The sequence below is a fragment of the Bombina bombina genome, chromosome 1 (assembly GCF_027579735.1).
Source record: "Bombina bombina isolate aBomBom1 chromosome 1, aBomBom1.pri, whole genome shotgun sequence".
Lineage (NCBI taxonomy): Eukaryota > Metazoa > Chordata > Amphibia > Anura > Bombinatoridae > Bombina > Bombina bombina.
The window spans coordinates 597,900,566-597,921,224 of record NC_069499.1 but is presented as its reverse complement, the minus strand read 5'-3'; the positions used below and the strand labels follow the sequence as shown (position 1 = coordinate 597,921,224).

Sequence of the window (20,659 nt, the reverse complement as noted above, 5' to 3'; positions counted from 1 at the left end):
TGAAGTTCTGACGAGACGCCATCAGATCCATGTCTGGAATGCCCCATAATTGAGTTATTTGGGCAAAGATTTCCGGATGGAGTTCCCACTCCCCCGGATGAAATGTCTGACGACTCAGAAAATCCGCTTCCCAATTTTCCACTCCTGGGATGTGGATCGCAGACAAGTGGCAGGAGTGATCCTCCGCCCATTGAATTATTTTGGTCACTTCTTTCATCGCCAGGGAACTCTTTGTTCCCCCTTGATGATTGATATAAGCAACAGTCGTCATGTTGTCTGATTGGAACCTTATGAATTTGGCCTTTGCTAGTTGAGGCCAAGCTATGAGAGCATTGAATATCGCTCTCAGTTCCAGAATGTTTATCGGGAGAAGAGACTCTTCCCGAGACCATAGACCCTGAGCTTTTAGGGATTCCCAGACCGCACCCCAGCCCACTAGACTGGCGTCGGTCGTGACAATGACCCACTCCGGCCTGCGGAAGCTCATTCCCTGGGACAGATGGTCCAGGGTCAGCCACCAACGGAGTGAATCTCTGGTCTTTTGATCTACTTGAATCATTGGAGACAAGTCTGTATAATCCCCATTCCACTGTTTGAGCATGCACAGTTGTAATGGTCTTAGATGAATTTGTGCAAAAGGAACTATGTCCATTGTTGCAACCATCAATCCTATTACTTCCATGCACAGCGCTATGGAAGGACGAGGAACAGAATGAAGCACTTGACAAGAGCTTAGAAGTTTTGATTTTCTGACCTCTGTCAGAAAAATCCTCATTTCTAAGGAATCTATTATTGTTCCCAAGAAGGGAACTCTTGTTGACGGGGACAGAGAACTCTTTTCTTTGTTCACCTTCCATCCGTGAGATGTGAGAAAGGCTAGAACGATGTCCGTATGAGCCTTTGCCTTTGACAGGGACGACGCTTGTATTAGAATGTCGTCCAAGTAAGGTACTACTGCAATGCCCCTTGGTCTTAGAACCGCTAGAAGGGACCCTAACACCTTTGTGAAAATCCTTGGAGCAGTGGCTAATCCGAATGGAAGAGCCACAAACTGGTAATGTTTGTCCAGAAAAGCAAACCTTAGGAACTGATGATGTTTCTTGTGGATAGGGATATGTAGGTACGCATCCTTTAGATCCACGGTAGTCATAAATTGACTTTCCTGGATGGTGGGTAGAATCGTTCAAATAGTTTCCATTTTGAACGATGGTACCCTGAGAAATTTGTTTAGGATCTTCAAATCCAAAATTGGTCTGAACGTTCCCTCTTTTTTGGGAACTACGAACAGATTGGAATAAAATCCCATTCCTTGTTCCTTTATTGGAACTGGGTGTATCACTCCCATCTTTAACAGGTCTTCTACACAATGTAAGAATGCCTGTCTCTTTATTTGGTTTGAGGATAAGTGAGACTTGTGGAACCTTCCCCTTGGGGGTAGTTCCTTGAATTCCAAGAGATAACCTTGAGAAACTATTTCTAGCGCCCAAGGATCCTGAACATCTCTTGCCCAAGCCTGAGCAAAGAGAGAGAGTCTGCCCCCGACCAGATCCGGTCCCGGATCGGGGGCTACTCCTTCATGCTGTCTTTTTAGCAGTGGCAGGCTTCTTGGCCTGCTTACCCTTGTTCCAGCCTTGCATTGGTTTCCAGGCTGGTTTGGGTTGTGAGGCATTACCCCTCTTGCTTAGAGGATGCAGAATTAGAGGCTGGTCCATTTCTGCGAAAGGGACGAAAATTAGGTTTATTTTTAGCCTTAAAAGACCTATCCTGTGGAAGGGCGTGGCCCTTTCCCCCAGTGATGTCTGAAATAATCTCTTTCAAATCAGGTCCAAATAAAGTTTTACCTTTGAAAGGAATGTTAAGTAATTTTGTCTTGGATGACACATCCGCTGACCAAGACTTTAGCCAAAGCGCTCTGTGCGCCACAATAGCAAACCCTGAATTTTTCGCCGCTAATTTTGCTAATTGCAAAGCGGCATCTAAAATAAAAGAGTTAGCCAATTTAAGTGCGTGAACTCTGTCCATAACCTCCTCATATGGAGTTTCTCTACTGAGCGACTTTTCTAGTTCCTCGAACCAGAACCACGCTGCCGTAGTGACAGGAACAATGCATGAAATTGGTTGTAGAAGGTAGCTTTGCTGTACAAAAATCTTTTTAAGCAAACCTTCCAATTTTTTATCCATAGGATCTTTGAAAGCACAACTATCTTCGATAGGAATAGTAGTGCGTTTGTTTAGAGTAGAAACTGCCCCCTCGACCTTGGGGACTGTCTGCCATAAGTCCTTTCTGGGGTCGACCATAGGAAATAATTTCTTAAATATAGGGGGAGGAACAAAAGGTATGCCAGGCTTTTCCCACTCTTTATTTACTATGTCCGCCACCCGCTTGGGTATAGGAAAAGCGTCGGGGGGCACCGGAACCTCTAGGAACCTGTCCATCTTGCATAATTTCTCTGGAATGACCAAATTGTCACAATCATCCAGAGTAGATAACACCTCCTTAAGCAGTGCGCGGAGATGTTCTAATTTAAATTTAAATGTCACAACATCAGGTTCAGCTTGATGAGAAATTTTTCCTGAATCTGAAATTTCTCCCTCAGACAAAACCTCCCTCATGGCCCCTTCAGATTGGTGTGAGGGTATGACAGAACAATTATCATCAGCGTCCTCTTGCTCTTCAGTGTTTAAAACAGAGCAATCGCACTTTCTCTGATAAGTAGGCATTTTGGATAAAAGATTTGCTATGGAGTTATCCATTACAGCCGTTAATTGTTGCATGGTAATAAGTATTGGCGCACTAGATGTACTAGGGGCCTCCTGCATGGGCAAAACTGGTGTAGACACAGTAGGAGATGATGTAGTATCATGTTTACTCCCCTCATTTGAGGAATCATCTTGGGCAATATCATTATTTGTGGCAGTACTGTCCTTACTTTGTTTGGACGCTATGGCACAATTATCACATAAATTTAAATGGGGAGACACATTGGCTTTCATACATATAGAACATAGCTTATTTGAAGGTACAGACATGTTAAACAGGCTTAAACTTGTCAACAATGCACAAAAAACGTTTTAAAATAAAACCGTTACTGTCACTTTAAATTTCAAACAGAAAACACTTTATTACTGAATATGTGAAAAAGTATGAAGGAATTGTTAAAAAATTACCAAATTTTCACCACAGTGTCTTAAAGCCTTAAAAGTATTGCACACCAGAGCCCTGCTTTAACCCTTAAAATAACGGAACCGGAGCCGTTTTTCAATTTAACCCCTATACAGTCCCAGATACATTCTTTGCTAAGACCCAACCAAGCCCTGAGGGGAATACGATACCAAATGACGCCTTCTAAAAGCTTTTTCAGAGATTCTTAGATCTTCACACATGCATCTGCATGCCCTGCTCTCAAAAAACATAATTTATGCTTACCTGATAAATTCCTTTCTTCTGTAGTGTGATCAGTCCACGGGTCATCATTACTTCTGGGATATTACTCCTCCCCAACAGGAAGTGCAAGAGGATTCACCCAGCAGAGCTGCATATAGCTCCTCCCCTCTACGTCACTCCCAGTCATTCGACCAAGGACCAACGAGAAAGGAAAAGCCAAGGGTGAAGTGGTGACTGGAGTATAAATTAAAAAATATTTACCTGCCTTAAAAACAGGGCGGGCCGTGGACTGATCACACTACAGAAGAAAGGAATTTATCAGGTAAGCATAAATTATGTTTTCTTCTTTTAAGTGTGATCAGTCCACGGGTCATCATTACTTCTGGGATACCAATACCAAAGCAAAAGTACACGGATGACGGGAGGGATAGGCAGGCTCTTTATACAGAAGGAACCACTGCCTGAAGAACCTTTCTCCCAAAAATAGCCTCCGATGAAGCAAAAGTGTCAAATTTGTAAAATTTGGAAAAAGTATGAAGCGAAGACCAAGTTGCAGCCTTGCAAATCTGTTCAACAGAGGCCTCATTCTTGAAGGCCCAAGTGGAAGCCACAGCTCTAGTAGAATGAGCTGTAATTCTTTCAGGAGGCTGCTGTCCAGCAGTCTCATAAGCTAAACGAATTATGCTACGAAGCCAAAAAGAAAGAGAGGTAGCGGAAGCTTTTTGACCTCTCCTCTGCCCAGAGTAAATGACAAACAGAGAAGACGTTTGTCGAAATTCCTTAGTTGCCTGTAAGTAAAATTTTAGAGCACGGACTACATCCAGGTTGTGCAGTAGACGTTCCTTCTTCGAAGAAGGATTTGGGCATAAAGAAGGAACAACAATCTCTTGATTGATATTCCTGTTAGTAACTACCTTAGGTAAGAACCCAGGTTTAGTACGCAGGACTACCTTATCCGAATGAAAAATCAAATAAGGAGAATCACAATGTAAGGCTGATAATTCAGAGACTCTTCGAGCCGAGGAAATAGCCATTAAAAATAGAACTTTCCAAGATAACAACTTTATATCAATGGAATGAAGGGGTTCAAACGGAATGCCCTGTAAAACATTAAGAACAAGGTTTAAACTCCATGGTGGAGCAACAGTTTTAAACACAGGCTTAATCCTGGCCAAAGCCTGACAAAAAGCCTGGACGTCAGGAACTTCTGACAGACGTTTGTGTAACAGAATGGACAGAGCTGAGATCTGTCCCTTTAATGAACTAGCAGATAAACCCTTTTCTAAACCTTCTTGTAGAAAAGACAATATCCTAGGAATCCTAACCTTACTCCAAGAGTAACCTTTGGATTCACACCAATATAGGTATTTACGCCATATCTTATGGTAAATCTTTCTGGTAACAGGTTTCCTAGCCTGTATTAAGGTATCAATAACTGACTCAGAAAACCCACGTCTTGATAAAATCAAGCGTTCAATTTCCAAGCAGTCAGCTTCAGAGAAGTTAGATTTTGATGTTTGAAGGGACCCTGTATCAGAAGGTCCTGTTTCAGAGGTAGAGACCAAGGTGGACAGGATGACATGTCCACCAGGTCTGCATACCAAGTCCTGCGTGGCCACGCAGGTGCTATTAGAATCACTGATGCTCTCTCTTGTTTGATTCTGGCAATCAATCGAGGAAGCAACGGGAAGGGTGGAAACACGTAAGCCATCCTGAAGTCCCAAGGTGCTGTCAGAGCATCTATCAGGACTGCTCCTGGATCCCTGGATCTGGACCCGTAACGAGGAAGCTTGGCGTTCTGTCGAGACGCCATGAGATCTATCTCTGGTTTGCCCCAACGTCGAAGTATTTGGGCAAAGACCTCCGGATGAAGTTCCCACTCCCCCGGATGAAAAGTCTGACGACTTAAGAAATCCGCCTCCCAGTTCTCCACTCCCGGGATGTGGATTGCTGACAGGTGGCAAGAGTGAGACTCTGCCCAGCGAATTATCTTTGATACTTCCATCATAGCTAGGGAGCTTCTTGTCCCTCCCTGATGGTTGATGTAAGCTACAGTCGTGATGTTGTCCGACTGAAACCTGATGAACCCCCGAGTTGTCAACTGGGGCCAAGCCAGGAGGGCATTGAGAACTGCTCTCAATTCCAGAATGTTTATTGGCAGGAGACTCTCCTCCTGACTCCATTGTCCCTGAGCCTTCAGAGAATTCCAGATGGCACCCCAACCTAGAAGGCTGGCGTCTGTTGTTACAATTGTCCAGTCTGGTCTGCTGAATGGCATCCCCCTGGACAGATGTGGCCGAGAAAGCCACCATAGAAGAGAATTTCTGGTCTCTTGATCCAGATTCAGAGAAGGGGATAAGTCTGAGTAATCCCCATTCCACTGACTTAGCATGCACAGTTGCAGTGGTCTGAGGTGTAAGCGTGCAAAGGGTACTATGTCCATTGCCGCTACCATTAAGCCGATTACCTCCATGCATTGAGCCACTGACGGGTGTTGAATGGAATGAAGGGTGCGGCAAGCACTTTGAAGTCTTGTTAGCCTGTCCTCTGTCAGGTAAATCTTCATTTCTACAGAATCTATAAGAGTCCCCAGGAAGGGAACTCTTGTGAGTGGAACGAGTGAACTTTTCTTTTCGTTCACCTTCCATCCATGTGACCTTAGAAATGCCAGCACTAACTCTGTATGAGACTTGGCAGTTTGAAAGCTTGAAGCTTGTATCAGAATGTCGTCTAGGTATGGAGCTACAGAGATTCCCCGCGGTCTTAGTACCGCCAGAAGAGCACCCAGAACCTTTGTGAAGATTCTTGGAGCTGTAGCCAATCCGAATGGAAGAGCCACAAACTGGTAATGCCTGTCTAGGAAGGCAAACCTTAGGTACCGATAATGATCTTTGTGAATCGGTATGTGAAGGTAAGCATCTTTTAAATCTACAGTGGTCATGTACTGACCCTCTTGGATCATAGGTAAAATTGTCCGAATAGTCTCCATCTTGAACGATGGAACTCTTAGGAATTTGTTTAGGATCTTTAAGTCCAGGATTGGTCTGAAAGTTCCCTCTTTTTTGGGAACCACAAACAGATTTGAGTAAAACCCCTGTCCCTGTTCCAATCGTGGAACTGGATGGATTACTCCCATTAACAAGAGCTCTTGTACGCAGCGTAGAAACGCCTCTTTCTTTGTCTGGATTGTTGACAATCTTGACAGATGAAATCTCTCTCTTGGAGGAGAGTATTTGAAGTCCAGAAGGTATCCCTGAGATATTATCTCTAGCGCCCAGGGATCCTGAACATCTCTTGCCCAAGCCTGGGCGAAGAGAGAAAGTCTGCCCCCCACTAGATCCGATCCCGGATCGGGGGCCCTCAATTCATGCTGTTTTAGGGGCAGCAGCAGGTTTCCCAGGACTGGTTAGGTTTCCAGCCTTGTCTGTAGCGAGCAACAGCTCCTTCCTGTTTTGGTGCAGAGGAAGTTGATGCTGCTCCTGCTTTGAAATTACGAAAGGAACGAAAATTAGACTGTCTAGTCTTGGCTTTGGCCTGAGGCAGGGCATGGCCTTTACCTCCTGTAATGTCAGCGATAATCTCTTTCAACCCGGGCCCGAATAAGGTCTGCCCTTTGAAAGGTATATTAAGCAATTTAGACTTAGAAGTAACATCAGCTGACCAGGATTTTAGCCACAGCGCCCTGCGTGCCTGAATGGCGAATCCTGAATTCTTCGCCGTAAGTTTAGTAAGATGTACTACGGCCTCCGAAATGAATGAATTAGCTAGTTTAAGGACTCTAAGCCTGTCCGTAATGTCGTCCAGAGTAGCTGAACCAATGTTCTCTTCCAGAGACTCAATCCAGAATGCCGCTGCAGCCGTGATCGGCGCAATGCATGCAAGGGGTTGCAATATAAAACCTTGTTGAATAAACATTTTCTTAAGGTAACCCTCTAACTTTTTATCCATTGGATCTGAAAAAGCACAGCTATCCTCCACCGGGATAGTGGTACGCTTAGCTAAGGTAGAAACTGCTCCCTCCACCTTAGGGACCGTTTGCCATAAGTCCCTTGTGGTGGCGTCTATTGGAAACATTTTTCTAAATATCGGAGGGGGTGAGAACGGCACACCGGGTCTATCCCACTCCTTAGTAACAATTTCAGTAAGTCTCTTAGGTATAGGAAAAACCTCAGTACTCGTCGGTACCGCAAAATATTTATCCAACCTACACATTTTCTCTGGTATTGCAACTGTGTTACAATCATTCAGAGCCACTAACACCTCCCCTAGTAATACACGGAGGTTTTCCAGTTTAAATTTAAAATTTGAAATATCTGAATCCAGTCTGTTTGGATCAGAACCGTCACCCACAGAATGAAGTTCTCCGTCCTCATGTTCTGCCACCTGTGACGCAGTGTCTGACATGGCCCTAATATTATCAGCGCACTCTGTTCTCACCCCAGAGTGATCACGCTTACCTCTTAGTTCTGGTAATTTAGCCAAAACCTCAGTCATAACAGTAGCCATATCCTGTAATGTGATTTGTAATGGCCGCCCAGATGTACTCGGCGCTACAATATCACGCACCTCCCTCTGAGCGGGAGATGTAGGTACTGACACGTGAGGCGAGTTAGTCGGCATAACTCTCCCCTCGTTGTTTGGTGAAATTTGTTCAATTTGTACAGATTGACTTTTATTTAAAGTAGCATCAATACAGTTAGTACATAAATTTCTATTGGGCTCCACTTTGGCATTGCAACAAATGACACAGGTATCATCCTCTGAATCAGACATGTTTAACACACTAGCAAATAAACTTGCAACTTGGAAATACAATTCAATTAGAATAATATTAAAACGTACTGTGCCTTTAAGAAGCACAGAAGATCTATGACAGTTGAAAATTAATAAATTGAAACAGTTATAGCCTCAATCCTTGTAAACAACACAACTTTAGCAAAGGTTTAATCCCATTAGCAAAGATAACAAATTCTGAAAGCAGGAAACAAATTACAGAATAAACGTTTTTTATCTCAGTCAAACTATAATTCTCACAGCTCTGCTGAGAGAAATTACCTCCCTCAAAATAAGTTTTGAAGACCCCTGAGCTCTGTAGAGATGAACCGGATCATGCAGGGAATACAATGAGTTGCTGACTGAAATATTTGATGCGTAGTAAAAGCGCCAAAAAACGGCCCCTCCCCCTCACACACAGCAGTGAGGGAAAACAGAAACTGTCAGAAAACAGATTAAGCAACTGCCAAGTGGAAAAATAGTGCCCAAACATTTATTCACTCAGTACCTCAGCAAATGAAAACGATTTTACATTCCAGCAAAAACGTTAAACATAATCTCTAGTTATTAAACAGCTTTATGTATTTCTTACAGTGTAATTCTAGTGAAGTACCATTCCCCAGAATACTGAAGTGTAAAGTATACATACATGACATTATATTGGTATGGCAGGATTTTCTCATCAATTCCATTGTCAGAAAATAAAAACTGCTACATACCTCTATGCAGATTCATCTGCCCGCTGTCCCCTGATCTGAAGTTTACCTCTCCTCAGATGGCCGAGAAACAGCAATATGATCTTAACTACTCCGGCTAAAATCATAACAAAAACTCTGGTAGATTCTTCCTCAAACTCTGCCAGAGAGATAATAACACACTCCGGTGCTATTTTAAAATAACAAACTTTTGATTGAAGATATAAAACTAAGTATAATCACCATAGTCCTCTCACACATCCTATCTAGTCGTTGGGTGCAAGAGAATGACTGGGAGTGACGTAGAGGGGAGGAGCTATATGCAGCTCTGCTGGGTGAATCCTCTTGCACTTCCTGTTGGGGAGGAGTAATATCCCAGAAGTAATGATGACCCGTGGACTGATCACACTTAACAGAAGAAAACAACTGTGCATTAATGGCGCAAAAATGAGGCTCAGTCTATGACTAGAAAGGCCCCCTGACTGAAAAAGGTGTCCAATACAGTGCCTGCCGTTTTATAAACGTTCCCCAAGATTATAAATGTCAATTGTTAGCCTAAATTTGAATAATATGCACAAATAAAGCAATTGATTTAGCCCATAAAAATGTCTACCAGTTTTTTAGCCCATAATAAGCCCTTTATTCTGTTTGTTTTTGACTAAGAAAATGGCTTACCGGTCCCCATGAGGGGAAATGACAGCCTTCCAGCATTACACAGTCTTGTTAGAAATATGGCTAGTCATACCTTAAGCAGAAAAGTCTGCTAACTGTTTCCCCCAACTGAACTTACTTCATCTCAACAGTCCTATGTGGAAACAGCAATCGATTTTAGTTACTGTCTGCTAAAATCATCTTCCTCTTACAAACAGAAATCTTCATCCTTTTCTGTTTCAGAGTAAATAGTACATACCAGCACTATTTTAAAATAACAAACACTTGATAGAAGAATAAAAACTACATTTAAACACCAAAAAACTCTTAACCATCTCCGTGGAGATGTTGCCTGTGCAACGGCAAAGAGAATGACTGGGGTGGGCGGAGCCTAGGAGGGATCATGTGACCAGCTTTGCTGGGACTCTTTGCCATTTCCTGTTGGGGAAGAGAATATCCCACAAGTAAGGATGACGCCGTGGACCGGACACACCAATGTTGGAGAAAAAAACTTTACTGCTTACAAACTGATCATAAAAGGTCCGGAACGCAGCTGTATCCCTTTCCGGACCCACTTCTCTGTAAACACTAAATACTGTGTTAAGCAGTCCCTCCGTTTCCGAATCGGAATTGGAGAGAAGAGTGCGCAGCCCAAACTGCCGCCACACGTAGCTCCGCCCATCGTGGGCATTACAACAATCAAGCTCCCGGTCACCATTATTATTGTTTTAACAACTACGCCACCGGGAGCTAACTGAACCTTCAGCAAACCTGGGGGCAAATATGGCTACTGCATTCTAGATCGCAGCTTAGCCCAAATATATGTAACCAAAATCCCACTGAGTTCTTACCCTCAGCCCAAGTGATAAAAGGCCCCCAGAGATAGCCACCTAATCAGTCTCCTCAGCCCCATTGCCTGCTAATAACGTGCTGTCACTGAAATCCCCTCCTTTTATATATGAGTTCTTTTCCCAATATAATAAAGTGCTCCACTTCCTCTGAGATCTTTTTCACCGACCCACAATAAGAAGTCAGCACTTACCTTTAAAATCTGCCCGACAGCAGAGCAGCTCACTAGGATTGAAAGGTCCTCTCCCTCACATAGTCCTGTGGAAAAAGGATAAAGCCTGAGTAATTTTACTTAGGCTATACGGATTAGGGCAGCATCAATATATGGGAGGCGCAGTGAGAATTATGTCCCACAAGTTCCATTGCTCTAAAGCCACCACTGCTCTACTGAAGAGAATGATATGGACTACGGATACACCCCAGAACAAAGCAGCACAATCTTGTACTACTTTAAAAATAATAAACTCTTGATTAAAGAATCTTTTTCTAACACCTAATTTACCACCTCCTTGCACTTAACATAGGCAAAGAGAATGACTGAGTTGGGAGGGAAGGGAGTTGATATTCCCAATAGTAATTAATATGATCCATGGACTCATTGTGTCATTAAAAATAAATGAAGGGGAACATATGGGGGTAGGTCATGGTTGGATGAAGTATGAGTGGGGGGCATTTATATCCATCTGTTTGGTGGCAATACAAGTTTTCAGTCCGCCCCTTATCCAGTCTGTGACCTTTTCACTGTCCCTTTCCTTTAGTCCAATTACTGTAATTTACCTGCTACTAGTAGGAGTAGTGAGAGGCTGCGGAACCTTAGTGGTTGCTTCACATAGCAAATCCACAACACTGACACCACAAACCAGAGACCCAGAATTAAGGTAGCACCAAACACGAGAACCAGAGCAGCGACCTGCCAGCCTGTGGACAAAAAGACAGGAGTCATTATATTCAGTAATACTTGAAGATTCCTAGCATTTAGAGACTACCATTGTTTTAAAAATAATAATTTAATATGTTAAAAGAAATTACCAAGAGCCGCCAGGGACAGATGGCTATTTAACCCGACAAGTGCGCGCCTCTCCCTCAGCCACACCGCAATGCCTAGATGTCAGAGTGGAGGACTGTACTTTTGACTACATTTGCGGCTTCTCTTGTCTATGCCGCAACCGTCACTATAGTGTTGACTCTACCTATCACACCTAGCCCAGCAGGAATGACTAATATAACTTAACAGTTGAGTCTGCACTTTTAAAGTGTTTTTCAATTGCCTTCTACGAAGCTATTAAGTCCATGATAGGGCCCAAAAGTGACCCATTGTATCAGTTTGAAGGCTTCACTACTAATTCTATATTAAAATAAAAATTTGAGGTCTTGATATAGAGACCCGTAAGTGGTCTACTATAATAGGTGTAACCTTCAGTTGTTGTACTATATTTTTGTTGATTTAGGACCCGAATGTGACCTCTTAAAAAGATATGAAGGTTTAAAACGTTTGCCTTGGCATGTTGCTGAATTTTTTGTTTTTCTTTTTGCAGCAATTGTTAGCACTAATTGTTTTGTGCCATATAGATCGCAACTACTGTTTATTACTAGTGCAACCCTTATAAGTAACCCATAAGATGTAACTTGTAACAAGCAATTTCAAAATGTTATTGTATTGTATGTATTGCAAATCCTTGTCTGTATGCTGAATCAATACCTCAATAAAAATATATATATAAAAAAAAAAAGAAAAAGAAATTACCAAATGCTGAAGAAGGCAGCCACTCATGGCGATTTGCAATTTTACAGGAAGAAATCTGCCCGAAAAGAGCCACACACTAAGATCTGGATTTGCACAGATCTTAATGTGTTGCATTGTCACAAGAAGAAATATGGCTCCGAAAAGAGACGAATGCCAGGAGTGGTCTCCATCTTCTGCATTTGGCAGCTCACAAAACTGTTGAATGCACATGCCTACTTTTTATTAATATATAATTAGATGGTCAATTATGCCTTATATTAAAAGCTATAAAGTCATAAATAGAAACACACTTTTAAAAATTGGCATTGTATTTGAAAACTAAGCTGTAATTGCATTAAAAAAGAAGATAATCATACTGTGCTAAAGCATTCAAAGTCAAAGATACACAGGAATATACAAAGTAATACGTTGTTAAAATAACTTTCAAAACATTATCATTTGCTGAAAATAGAAAATACAAAGCTTAAATGTAATAATACTGAAAGGACCCAAGTGTAACAAAACTCTCATATCATGCAGTGCTCTATTGCTCTGGGGTTGTCGCTCCACATATAGAAATGCAGAGAACATCCCTTAGACAAGTATACCAAAATTTGGCTGTCTAGAATCTTGTAAGAGATCTCCCAGTGCTAAAGGGTTCCGCCCTTTTTTTTCTTTAGCATTCAGTGGGGCCGATTTATAAAGCCTCATTTTCAGCTGTTTCCGCACAAGCCTTCAGGCTCGCCGGAAAAAGGAGTTAAGAAGCAGTGGTCTTAAGACCGCTGCTCCTTAACTTGTCCGCCACCTCTGAGGCGGTGGACAGCAATCCACCCGATCTGATACGATCGGGTTGATTGACACCACCTGCTTGTGGCCGATTGGCCGCAAATCTGCAGGGGGCGGCATTGCATAAGCAATTTACTAGAAATGCTTGTGCAATGATAAAACAGAATTTATGTTTACCTGATAAATTTCTTTCTCCAACGGTGTGTCCGGTCCACGGCGTCATCCTTACTTGTGGGGATATTCTCCTCCCCAACAGGAAATGGCAAAGAGCCCAGCAAAGCTGGTCACATGATCCCTCCTAGGCTCCGCCTACCCCAGTCATTCGACCGACGTTAAGGAGGAATATTTGCATAGGAGAAACCATATGGTACCGTGGTGACTGTAGTTAAAGAAAATAAAATATCAGACCTGATTAAAAAAACCAGGGCGGGCCGTGGACCGGACACACCGTTGGAGAAAGAAATTTATCAGGTAAACATAAATTCTGTTTTCTCCAACATAGGTGTGTCCGGTCCACGGCGTCATCCTTACTTGTGGGAACCAATACCAAAGCTTTAGGACACGGATGAAGGGAGGGAGCAAATCAGGTCACCTAAATGGAAGGCACCACGGCTTGCAAAACCTTTCTCCCAAAAATAGCCTCAGAAGAAGCAAAAGTATCAAACTTGTAAAATTTGGTAAAAGTGTGCAGTGAAGACCAAGTCGCTGCCCTACATATCTGATCAACAGAAGCCTCGTTCTTGAAGGCCCATGTGGAAGCCACAGCCCTAGTGGAATGAGCTGTGATTCTTTCGGGAGGCTGCCGTCCGGCAGTCTCGTAAGCCAATCTGATGATGCTTTTAATCCAAAAAGAGAGAGAGGTAGAAGTTGCTTTTTGACCTCTCCTTTTACCTGAATAAACAACAAACAAGGAAGATGTTTGTCTAAAATCCTTTGTAGCATCTAAATAGAATTTTAGAGCGCGAACAACATCCAAATTGTGCAACAAACGTTCCTTCTTTGAAACTGGTTTTGGACACAGAGAAGGTACGATAATCTCCTGGTTAATGTTTTTGTTAGAAACAACTTTTGGAAGAAAACCAGGTTTAGTACGTAAAACCACCTTATCTGCATGGAACACCAGATAAGGAGGAGAACACTGCAGAGCAGATAATTCTGAGACTCTTCTAGCAGAAGAAATCGCAACTAAAAACAAAACTTTCCAAGATAATAACTTAATATCAACGGAATGTAAGGGTTCAAACGGAACCCCCTGAAGAACTGAAAGAACTAAATTGAGACTCCAAGGAGGAGTCAAAGGTTTGTAAACAGGCTTGATTCTAACCAGAGCCTGAACAAAGGCTTGAACATCTGGCACAGCTGCCAGCTTTTTGTGAAGTAATACCGACAAGGCAGAAATCTGTCCCTTCAGGGAACTTGCAGATAATCCTTTTTCCAATCCTTCTTGAAGGAAGGATAGAATCCTAGGAATCTTAACCTTGTCCCAAGGGAATCCTTTAGATTCACACCAACAGATATATTTTTTCCAAATTTTGTGGTAAATCTTTCTAGTCACAGGCTTTCTGGCCTGAACAAGAGTATCGATCACAGAATCTGAGAATCCTCGCTTCGATAAAATCAAGCGTTCAATCTCCAAGCAGTCAGCTGGAGTGAAACCAGATTCGGATGTTCGAACGGACCCTGAACAAGAAGGTCTCGTCTCAAAGGTAGCTTCCAAGGTGGAGCCGATGACATATTCACCAGATCTGCATACCAAGTCCTGCGTGGCCACGCAGGAGCTATCAAGATCACCGACGCCCTCTCCTGCTTGATCCTGGCTATCAGCCTGGGGATGAGAGGAAATGGCGGGAACACATAAGCTAGTTTGAAGGTCCAAGGTGCTACTAGTGCATCCACTAGAGCCGCCTTGGGATCCCTGGATCTGGCCCCGTAGCAAGGAACTTTGAAGTTCTGACGAGAGGCCATCAGATCCATGTCTGGAATGCCCCACAGGTGAGTGACTTGGGCAAAGATTTCCGGATGGAGTTCCCACTCCCCCGGATGCAATGTCTGACGACTCAGAAAATCCGCTTCCCAATTTTCCACTCCTGGGATGTGGATAGCAGACAGGTGGCAGGAGTGAGACTCCGCCCAAAGAATAATTTTGGTTACTTCTTCCATCGCTAGGGAACTCCTTGTTCCCCCCTGATGGTTGATGTACGCAACAGTCGTCATGTTGTCTGATTGAAACCGTATGAACCTGGTCCTCGCAAGCTGGGGCCAGGCCTGGAGCGCATTGAATATCGCTCTCAGTTCCAGAATATTTATCGGTAGAAGAGATTCTTCCCGAGACCAAAGACCCTGAGCTTTCAGGGATCCCCAGACCGCGCCCCAGCCTATCAGACTGGCGTCGGTCGTGACAATGACCCACTCTGGTCTGTGGAACATCATCCCTTGAGACAGATTGTCCAGGGACAGCCACCAACGGAGTGAGTCTCTGGTCCTCTGATTTACTTGTATCTTCGGAGACAAGTCTGTATAGTCCCCATTCCACTGACTGAGCATGCACAGTTGTAATGGTCTTAGATGAATGCGCGCAAAAGGAACTATGTCCATCGCCGCCACCATCAACCCGATCACTTCCATGCACTGAGCTATGGAAGGAAGAGGAACGGAATGAAGTATCCGACAAGAGTCCAGAAGCTTTGTTTTTCTGGCCTCTGTTAGAAAGATCCTCATTTCTAAGGAGTCTATAATTGTTCCCAAGAAGGGAACCCTTGTTGACGGGGATAGAGAACTCTTTTCCACGTTCACTTTCCAGCCGTGAGATCTGAGAAAGGCCAGGACAATGTCCGTGTGAGCCTTTGCTTGAGGAAGGGACGACGCTTGAATCAGAATGTCGTCCAGGTAAGGTACTACTGCAATGCCCCTTGGTCTTAGCACCGCTAGAAGGGACCCTAGTACCTTTGTGAAAATCCTTGGAGCAGTGGCTAATCCGAAAGGAAGCGCCACGAACTGGTAATGTTTGTCCAGGAATGCAAACCTTAGGAACCGATGATGTTCCTTGTGGATAGGAATATGTAGATACGCATCCTTTAAATCCACCGTGGTCATAAATTGACCTTCCTGGATGGAAGGAAGGATAGTTCGAATGGTTTCCATCTTGAACGATGGGACCTTGAGAAATTTGTTTAAGATCTTGAGATCTAGGATTGGTCTGAACGTTCCCTCTTTTTTGGGAACTATGAACAGATTGGAGTAGAACCCCATCCCTTGTTCTCTTAATGGAACAGGATGAATCACTCCCATTTTTAACAGGTCTTCTACAAAATGTAAGAACGCCTGTCTTTTTATGTGGTCTGAAGACAACTGCGACTTGTGGAACCTCCCCCTTGGGGGAAGTCCCTTGAATTCCAGAAGATAACCCTGGGAGACTATTTCTAGCGCCCAAGGATCCAGAACATCTCTTGCCCAAGCCTGAGCGAAGAGAGAGAGTCTGCCCCCTACCAGATCCGGTCCCGGATCGGGGGCCAATATTTCATGCTGTCTTGGTAGCAGTGGCAGGTTTCTTGGCCTGCTTTCCCTTGTTCCAGCCTTGCATTGGTCTCCAAGCTGGCTTGGCCTGAGAAGTATTACCCTCTTGCTTAGAGGACGTAGCACCTTGGGCTGGTCCGTTTTTACGAAAGGGACGAAAATTAGGTCTATTTTTTGCCTTGAAGGGCCGATCCTGAGGAAGGGCGTGGCCCTTACCCCCAGTGATATCAGAGATAATCTCTTTCAAGTCAGGACCAAACAGCGTTTTCCCCTTGAAAGGAATGTTTAGTAGCTTGTTCTTGGAAGACGCATCAGCCGACCAAGATTTCAACCAAAGCGCTCTGCGCGCCACAATAGCAAACCCAGAGTTCTTAGCCGCTAACTTAGCCAATTGCAAAGAGGCGTCTAGAGTGAAAGAATTAGCCAATTTGAGAGCATTGATTCTGTCCATAATCTCCTCATAAGGAGGAGAGTCACTATCGAGCACCTTAAGCAGTTCATCAAACCAGAAATATGCGGCTGTAGTGACAGGGACAATGCATGAAATGGGTTGTAGAAGGTAACCCTGCTGAACAAACATCTTTTTAAGCAAACCTTCTAATTTTTTATCCATAGGATCTTTGAAAGCACAACTATCCTCTATGGGAATAGTGGTGCGTTTGTTTAAAGTAGAAACCGCTCCCTCGACCTTGGGGACTGACTGCCATAAGTCCTTTCTGGGGTCGACCATAGGAAACAATTTTTTAAATATGGGGGGAGGGACGAAAGGAATACCGGGCCTTTCCCATTCTTTATTAACAATGTCCGCCACCCGCTTGGGTATAGGAAAAGCTTCTGGGAGCCCCGGCACCTCTAGGAACTTGTCCATTTTACATAGTTTCTCTGGGATGACTAAATTTTCACAATCATCCAGAGTGGATAATACCTCCTTAAGCAAAATGCGGAGATGTTCCAATTTAAATTTAAATGTAATCACATCAGATTCAGCCTGCTGAGAAATGTTCCCTAAATCAGTAATTTCTCCCTCAGACAAAACCTCCCTGGCCCCCTCAGATTGGGTTAGGGGCCCTTCAGAGATATTAATATCAGCGTCGTCATGCTCTTCAGTAACTAAAACAGAGCAGCCACGCTTACGCTGACAAGGGTTCATTTTGGCTAAAATGTTTTTGACAGAATTATCCATTACAGCCGTTAATTGTTGCATAGTAAGGAGTATTGGCGCGCTAGATGTACTAGGGGCCTCCTGAGTGGGCAAGACTCGTGTAGACGAAGGAGGGAATGATGCAGTACCATGCTTACTCCCCTCACTTGAGGAATCATCTTGGGCATCATTGTCATTATCACATAAATCACATTTATTTAAATGAATAGGAATTCTGGCTTCCCCACATTCAGAACACAGTCTATCTGGTAGTTCAGACATGTTAAACAGGCATAAACTTGATCAGAAAGTACAAAAAACGTTTTAAAATAAAACCGTTACTGTCACTTTAAATTTTAAACTGAACACACTTTATTACTGCAATTGCGAAAAAACATGAAGGAATTGTTCAAAATTCACCAAATTTTCACCACAGCGTCTTAAAGCCTTGAAAATATTGCACACCAATTTTGGAAGCTTTAACCCTTAAAATAACGGAACCGGAGCCGTTTTAAGCTTTAAACCCCTTTACAGTCCCTGGTATCTGCTTTGCTGAGACCCAACCAAACCCAAAGGGGAATACGATACCAAATGACGCCTTCAGAAGTCTTTTATAAGTATCAGAGCTCCTCTCACATGCGACTGCATGCCATGCCTCTCAAAAACAAGTGCGCAACACCGGCGCGAAAATGAGACTCTGCCTATGCTTTGGGAAAGCCCCTAAAGAATAAGGTGTCTAAAACAGTGCCTGCCGATATTATTAAATCAAAATACCCAGAATAAATGATTCCTCAAGGCTAAATAAGTGTTAATATCAATCGATTTAGCCCAAAAAAAGTCTACAGTTTAAATAAGCCCTTGTGAAGCCCTTATTTACAATCGTAATAAACATGGCTTACCGGATCCCATAGGGAAAATGACAGCTTCCAGCATTACATCGTCTTGTTAGAATGTGTCATACCTCAAGCAGCAAGAGACTGCAAACTGTTCCCCCAACTGAAGTTAATTGCTCTCAACAGTCCTGTGTGGAACAGCCATGGATTTTAGTTACGGTTGCTAAAATCATTTTCCTCATACAAACAGAATTCTTCATCTCTTTTCTGTTTCTGAGTAAATAGTACGTACCAGCACTATTTGAAAATAACAAACTCTTGATTGAATAATGAAAAACTACAGTTAAACACTAAAAAACTCTAAGCCATCTCCGTGGAGATGTTGCCTGTACAACGGCAAAGAGAATGACTGGGGTAGGCGGAGCCTAGGAGGGATCATGTGACCAGCTTTGCTGGGCTCTTTGCCATTTCCTGTTGGGGAGGAGAATATCCCCACAAGTAAGGATGACGCCGTGGACCGGACACACCTATGTTGGAGAAATAATGACAGCGGATCATGTCCGCCCGCACAATGGTAAATCTGCCCCAGTGAGTTCAGCCCCTCTGAAGTCTGCACTACAATTTCTCTCCAAGCAGTAGAAAGTTTTTTCATCAGGCCCTGAGAGATAACTTTCACAACCTTTTATGTATTAAAGATATCCAATTAACTTGTTACTTACTAAAAAGAGATTGTATTATATCAATATATCAACACAGAACTATGAGATTGTGTGTATGTGTATATATATATATATATATATATATATACATATATATACATACATACACACACCAGAGCAGTGTTATTTCAGAATATAGCACCGCAGGCAAGTTGATATAAAAGAAGGATAACATATTCAGGTTAATAGAGGAGAGAGTAATAGTGTCTCTCTCTAGCTGTCTTATTAAATATATTTTTTACATTTTTATAGTTATCAATTTCAGTATTTAACCTCTAAAATGTTTAACCAGTTCATTTTATAGCAGGGACTATATGTAATTTTAAATAGCATTTAACCATGTTATGAGTTTGTCCCTAAGGGCACAAAAAAGGGTGCTACTGTGAATTAAATAATGGTTTTAATAGACATTTTTAAAAATAAAGTTACATTACAAACTTGCTCCAATTTTTATGATAGGGCTAAACATTAGTCTAAATAAACTAAACCTGTACATTTTAGACTAGAATGTCCCTTTAAACACTGGTATTTTCACATAAATGCATGATAGCAGTGTTGAAGTTCTATTGTAATAGCATTGCACCAACACTGTGCAAGTAAGACCATCACCACTTTATAGATATTACAACTAGACATGCAAAAACATCCATCCTTTATCTACTGTTCAGAGAACTGCAGCAACTCACTATTGTGCTCTGCACTAACTGCTGTGTGTAGCTTTGCACCAGCTCATTACAATGCTGTTCAAATCTGCATAGGCTTTTAATCCCACTTTCCCATGCAGAGCTTTGCACCACTCACCGCTATGCAATACAGAGCTGCAGTACCATGCATCCTTAAAGCAGCTACACATTTCCCACAAAGACTGAGAGAAATGATCTGAGGTGACCCAAGATGGGCTAACCAGAGCCACTACATCCAATGTCAGCGCCAGGAACCCACAGAGTAAAACCACAAGGGTGTGATGTCTGGGGGGCATTGCAGGTGGTAAGATGACATTCCGGTGAGGCATTGCCAGTGCAGGGTTCAGCTCTCTGATATCTGAGAGAACTATCTGCCCTCTTTTTATCCTATGGCCTTATATACTGGTTACTACCACTGTTATCTCCCAATATTCTTAAATAACAGTCCTACCTGCTCTAAGATTTACTAACTTGCCATATGCACTCCTGCTGTTCCTCTTCCAGCTCCCATCAGTAGCCCTCCACAATTATCTCCAGTTCCCTCTACTCTGTCATGTACACTATGTTTTTCCTTCCTTAGAAGAGTACTCAATCTAGTCCACCCTCTTGTCCACTAGATAGTTTATGCCCTTTTTTCAGTGCCAGCTTTCTCTCCCCCAACACAATCACATGACGCTGACACTATTATTTGCTGAATACAGCCAGACACATGACTACTTGATGATGTTCAGCACAGACCTCTCTGGATGCAACTAGGGAGCCCCAAGCTACAGGAACCATCAGATCTTCCTGAAGTAAGGTTTGATTCTGTAACTAGCTCTATAAAAATATATTAGCTTTGCATTGACTAGGATTTAGTATCGAAGACCCTTAACCTCTACTAATTTCCACTTGGCTGTATTTTACAA

General features: G+C 42.9%; 1 protein-coding gene across 1 annotated transcript in view; it reads right to left on the bottom strand.

Moving 5' to 3' along the window:
- Positions 1-20,346, bottom strand: part of LOC128645714 (transmembrane protein 47-like) — a 53,009-nt gene extending 32,663 nt beyond the window's left edge. Inside the window, exons 1-2 of the mRNA XM_053698919.1 lie at positions 19,870-20,346; positions 11,131-11,271 (exon numbers count right to left, since the gene is read on the bottom strand). Coding sequence (XP_053554894.1) covers positions 11,131-11,271; positions 19,870-20,080 — 352 coding nt within the window. The 5' untranslated portion in view covers positions 20,081-20,346. The remainder of the gene's footprint in view (positions 1-11,130; positions 11,272-19,869) is intronic.
- Between the last annotated feature and the right edge of the window lie 313 nt (positions 20,347-20,659).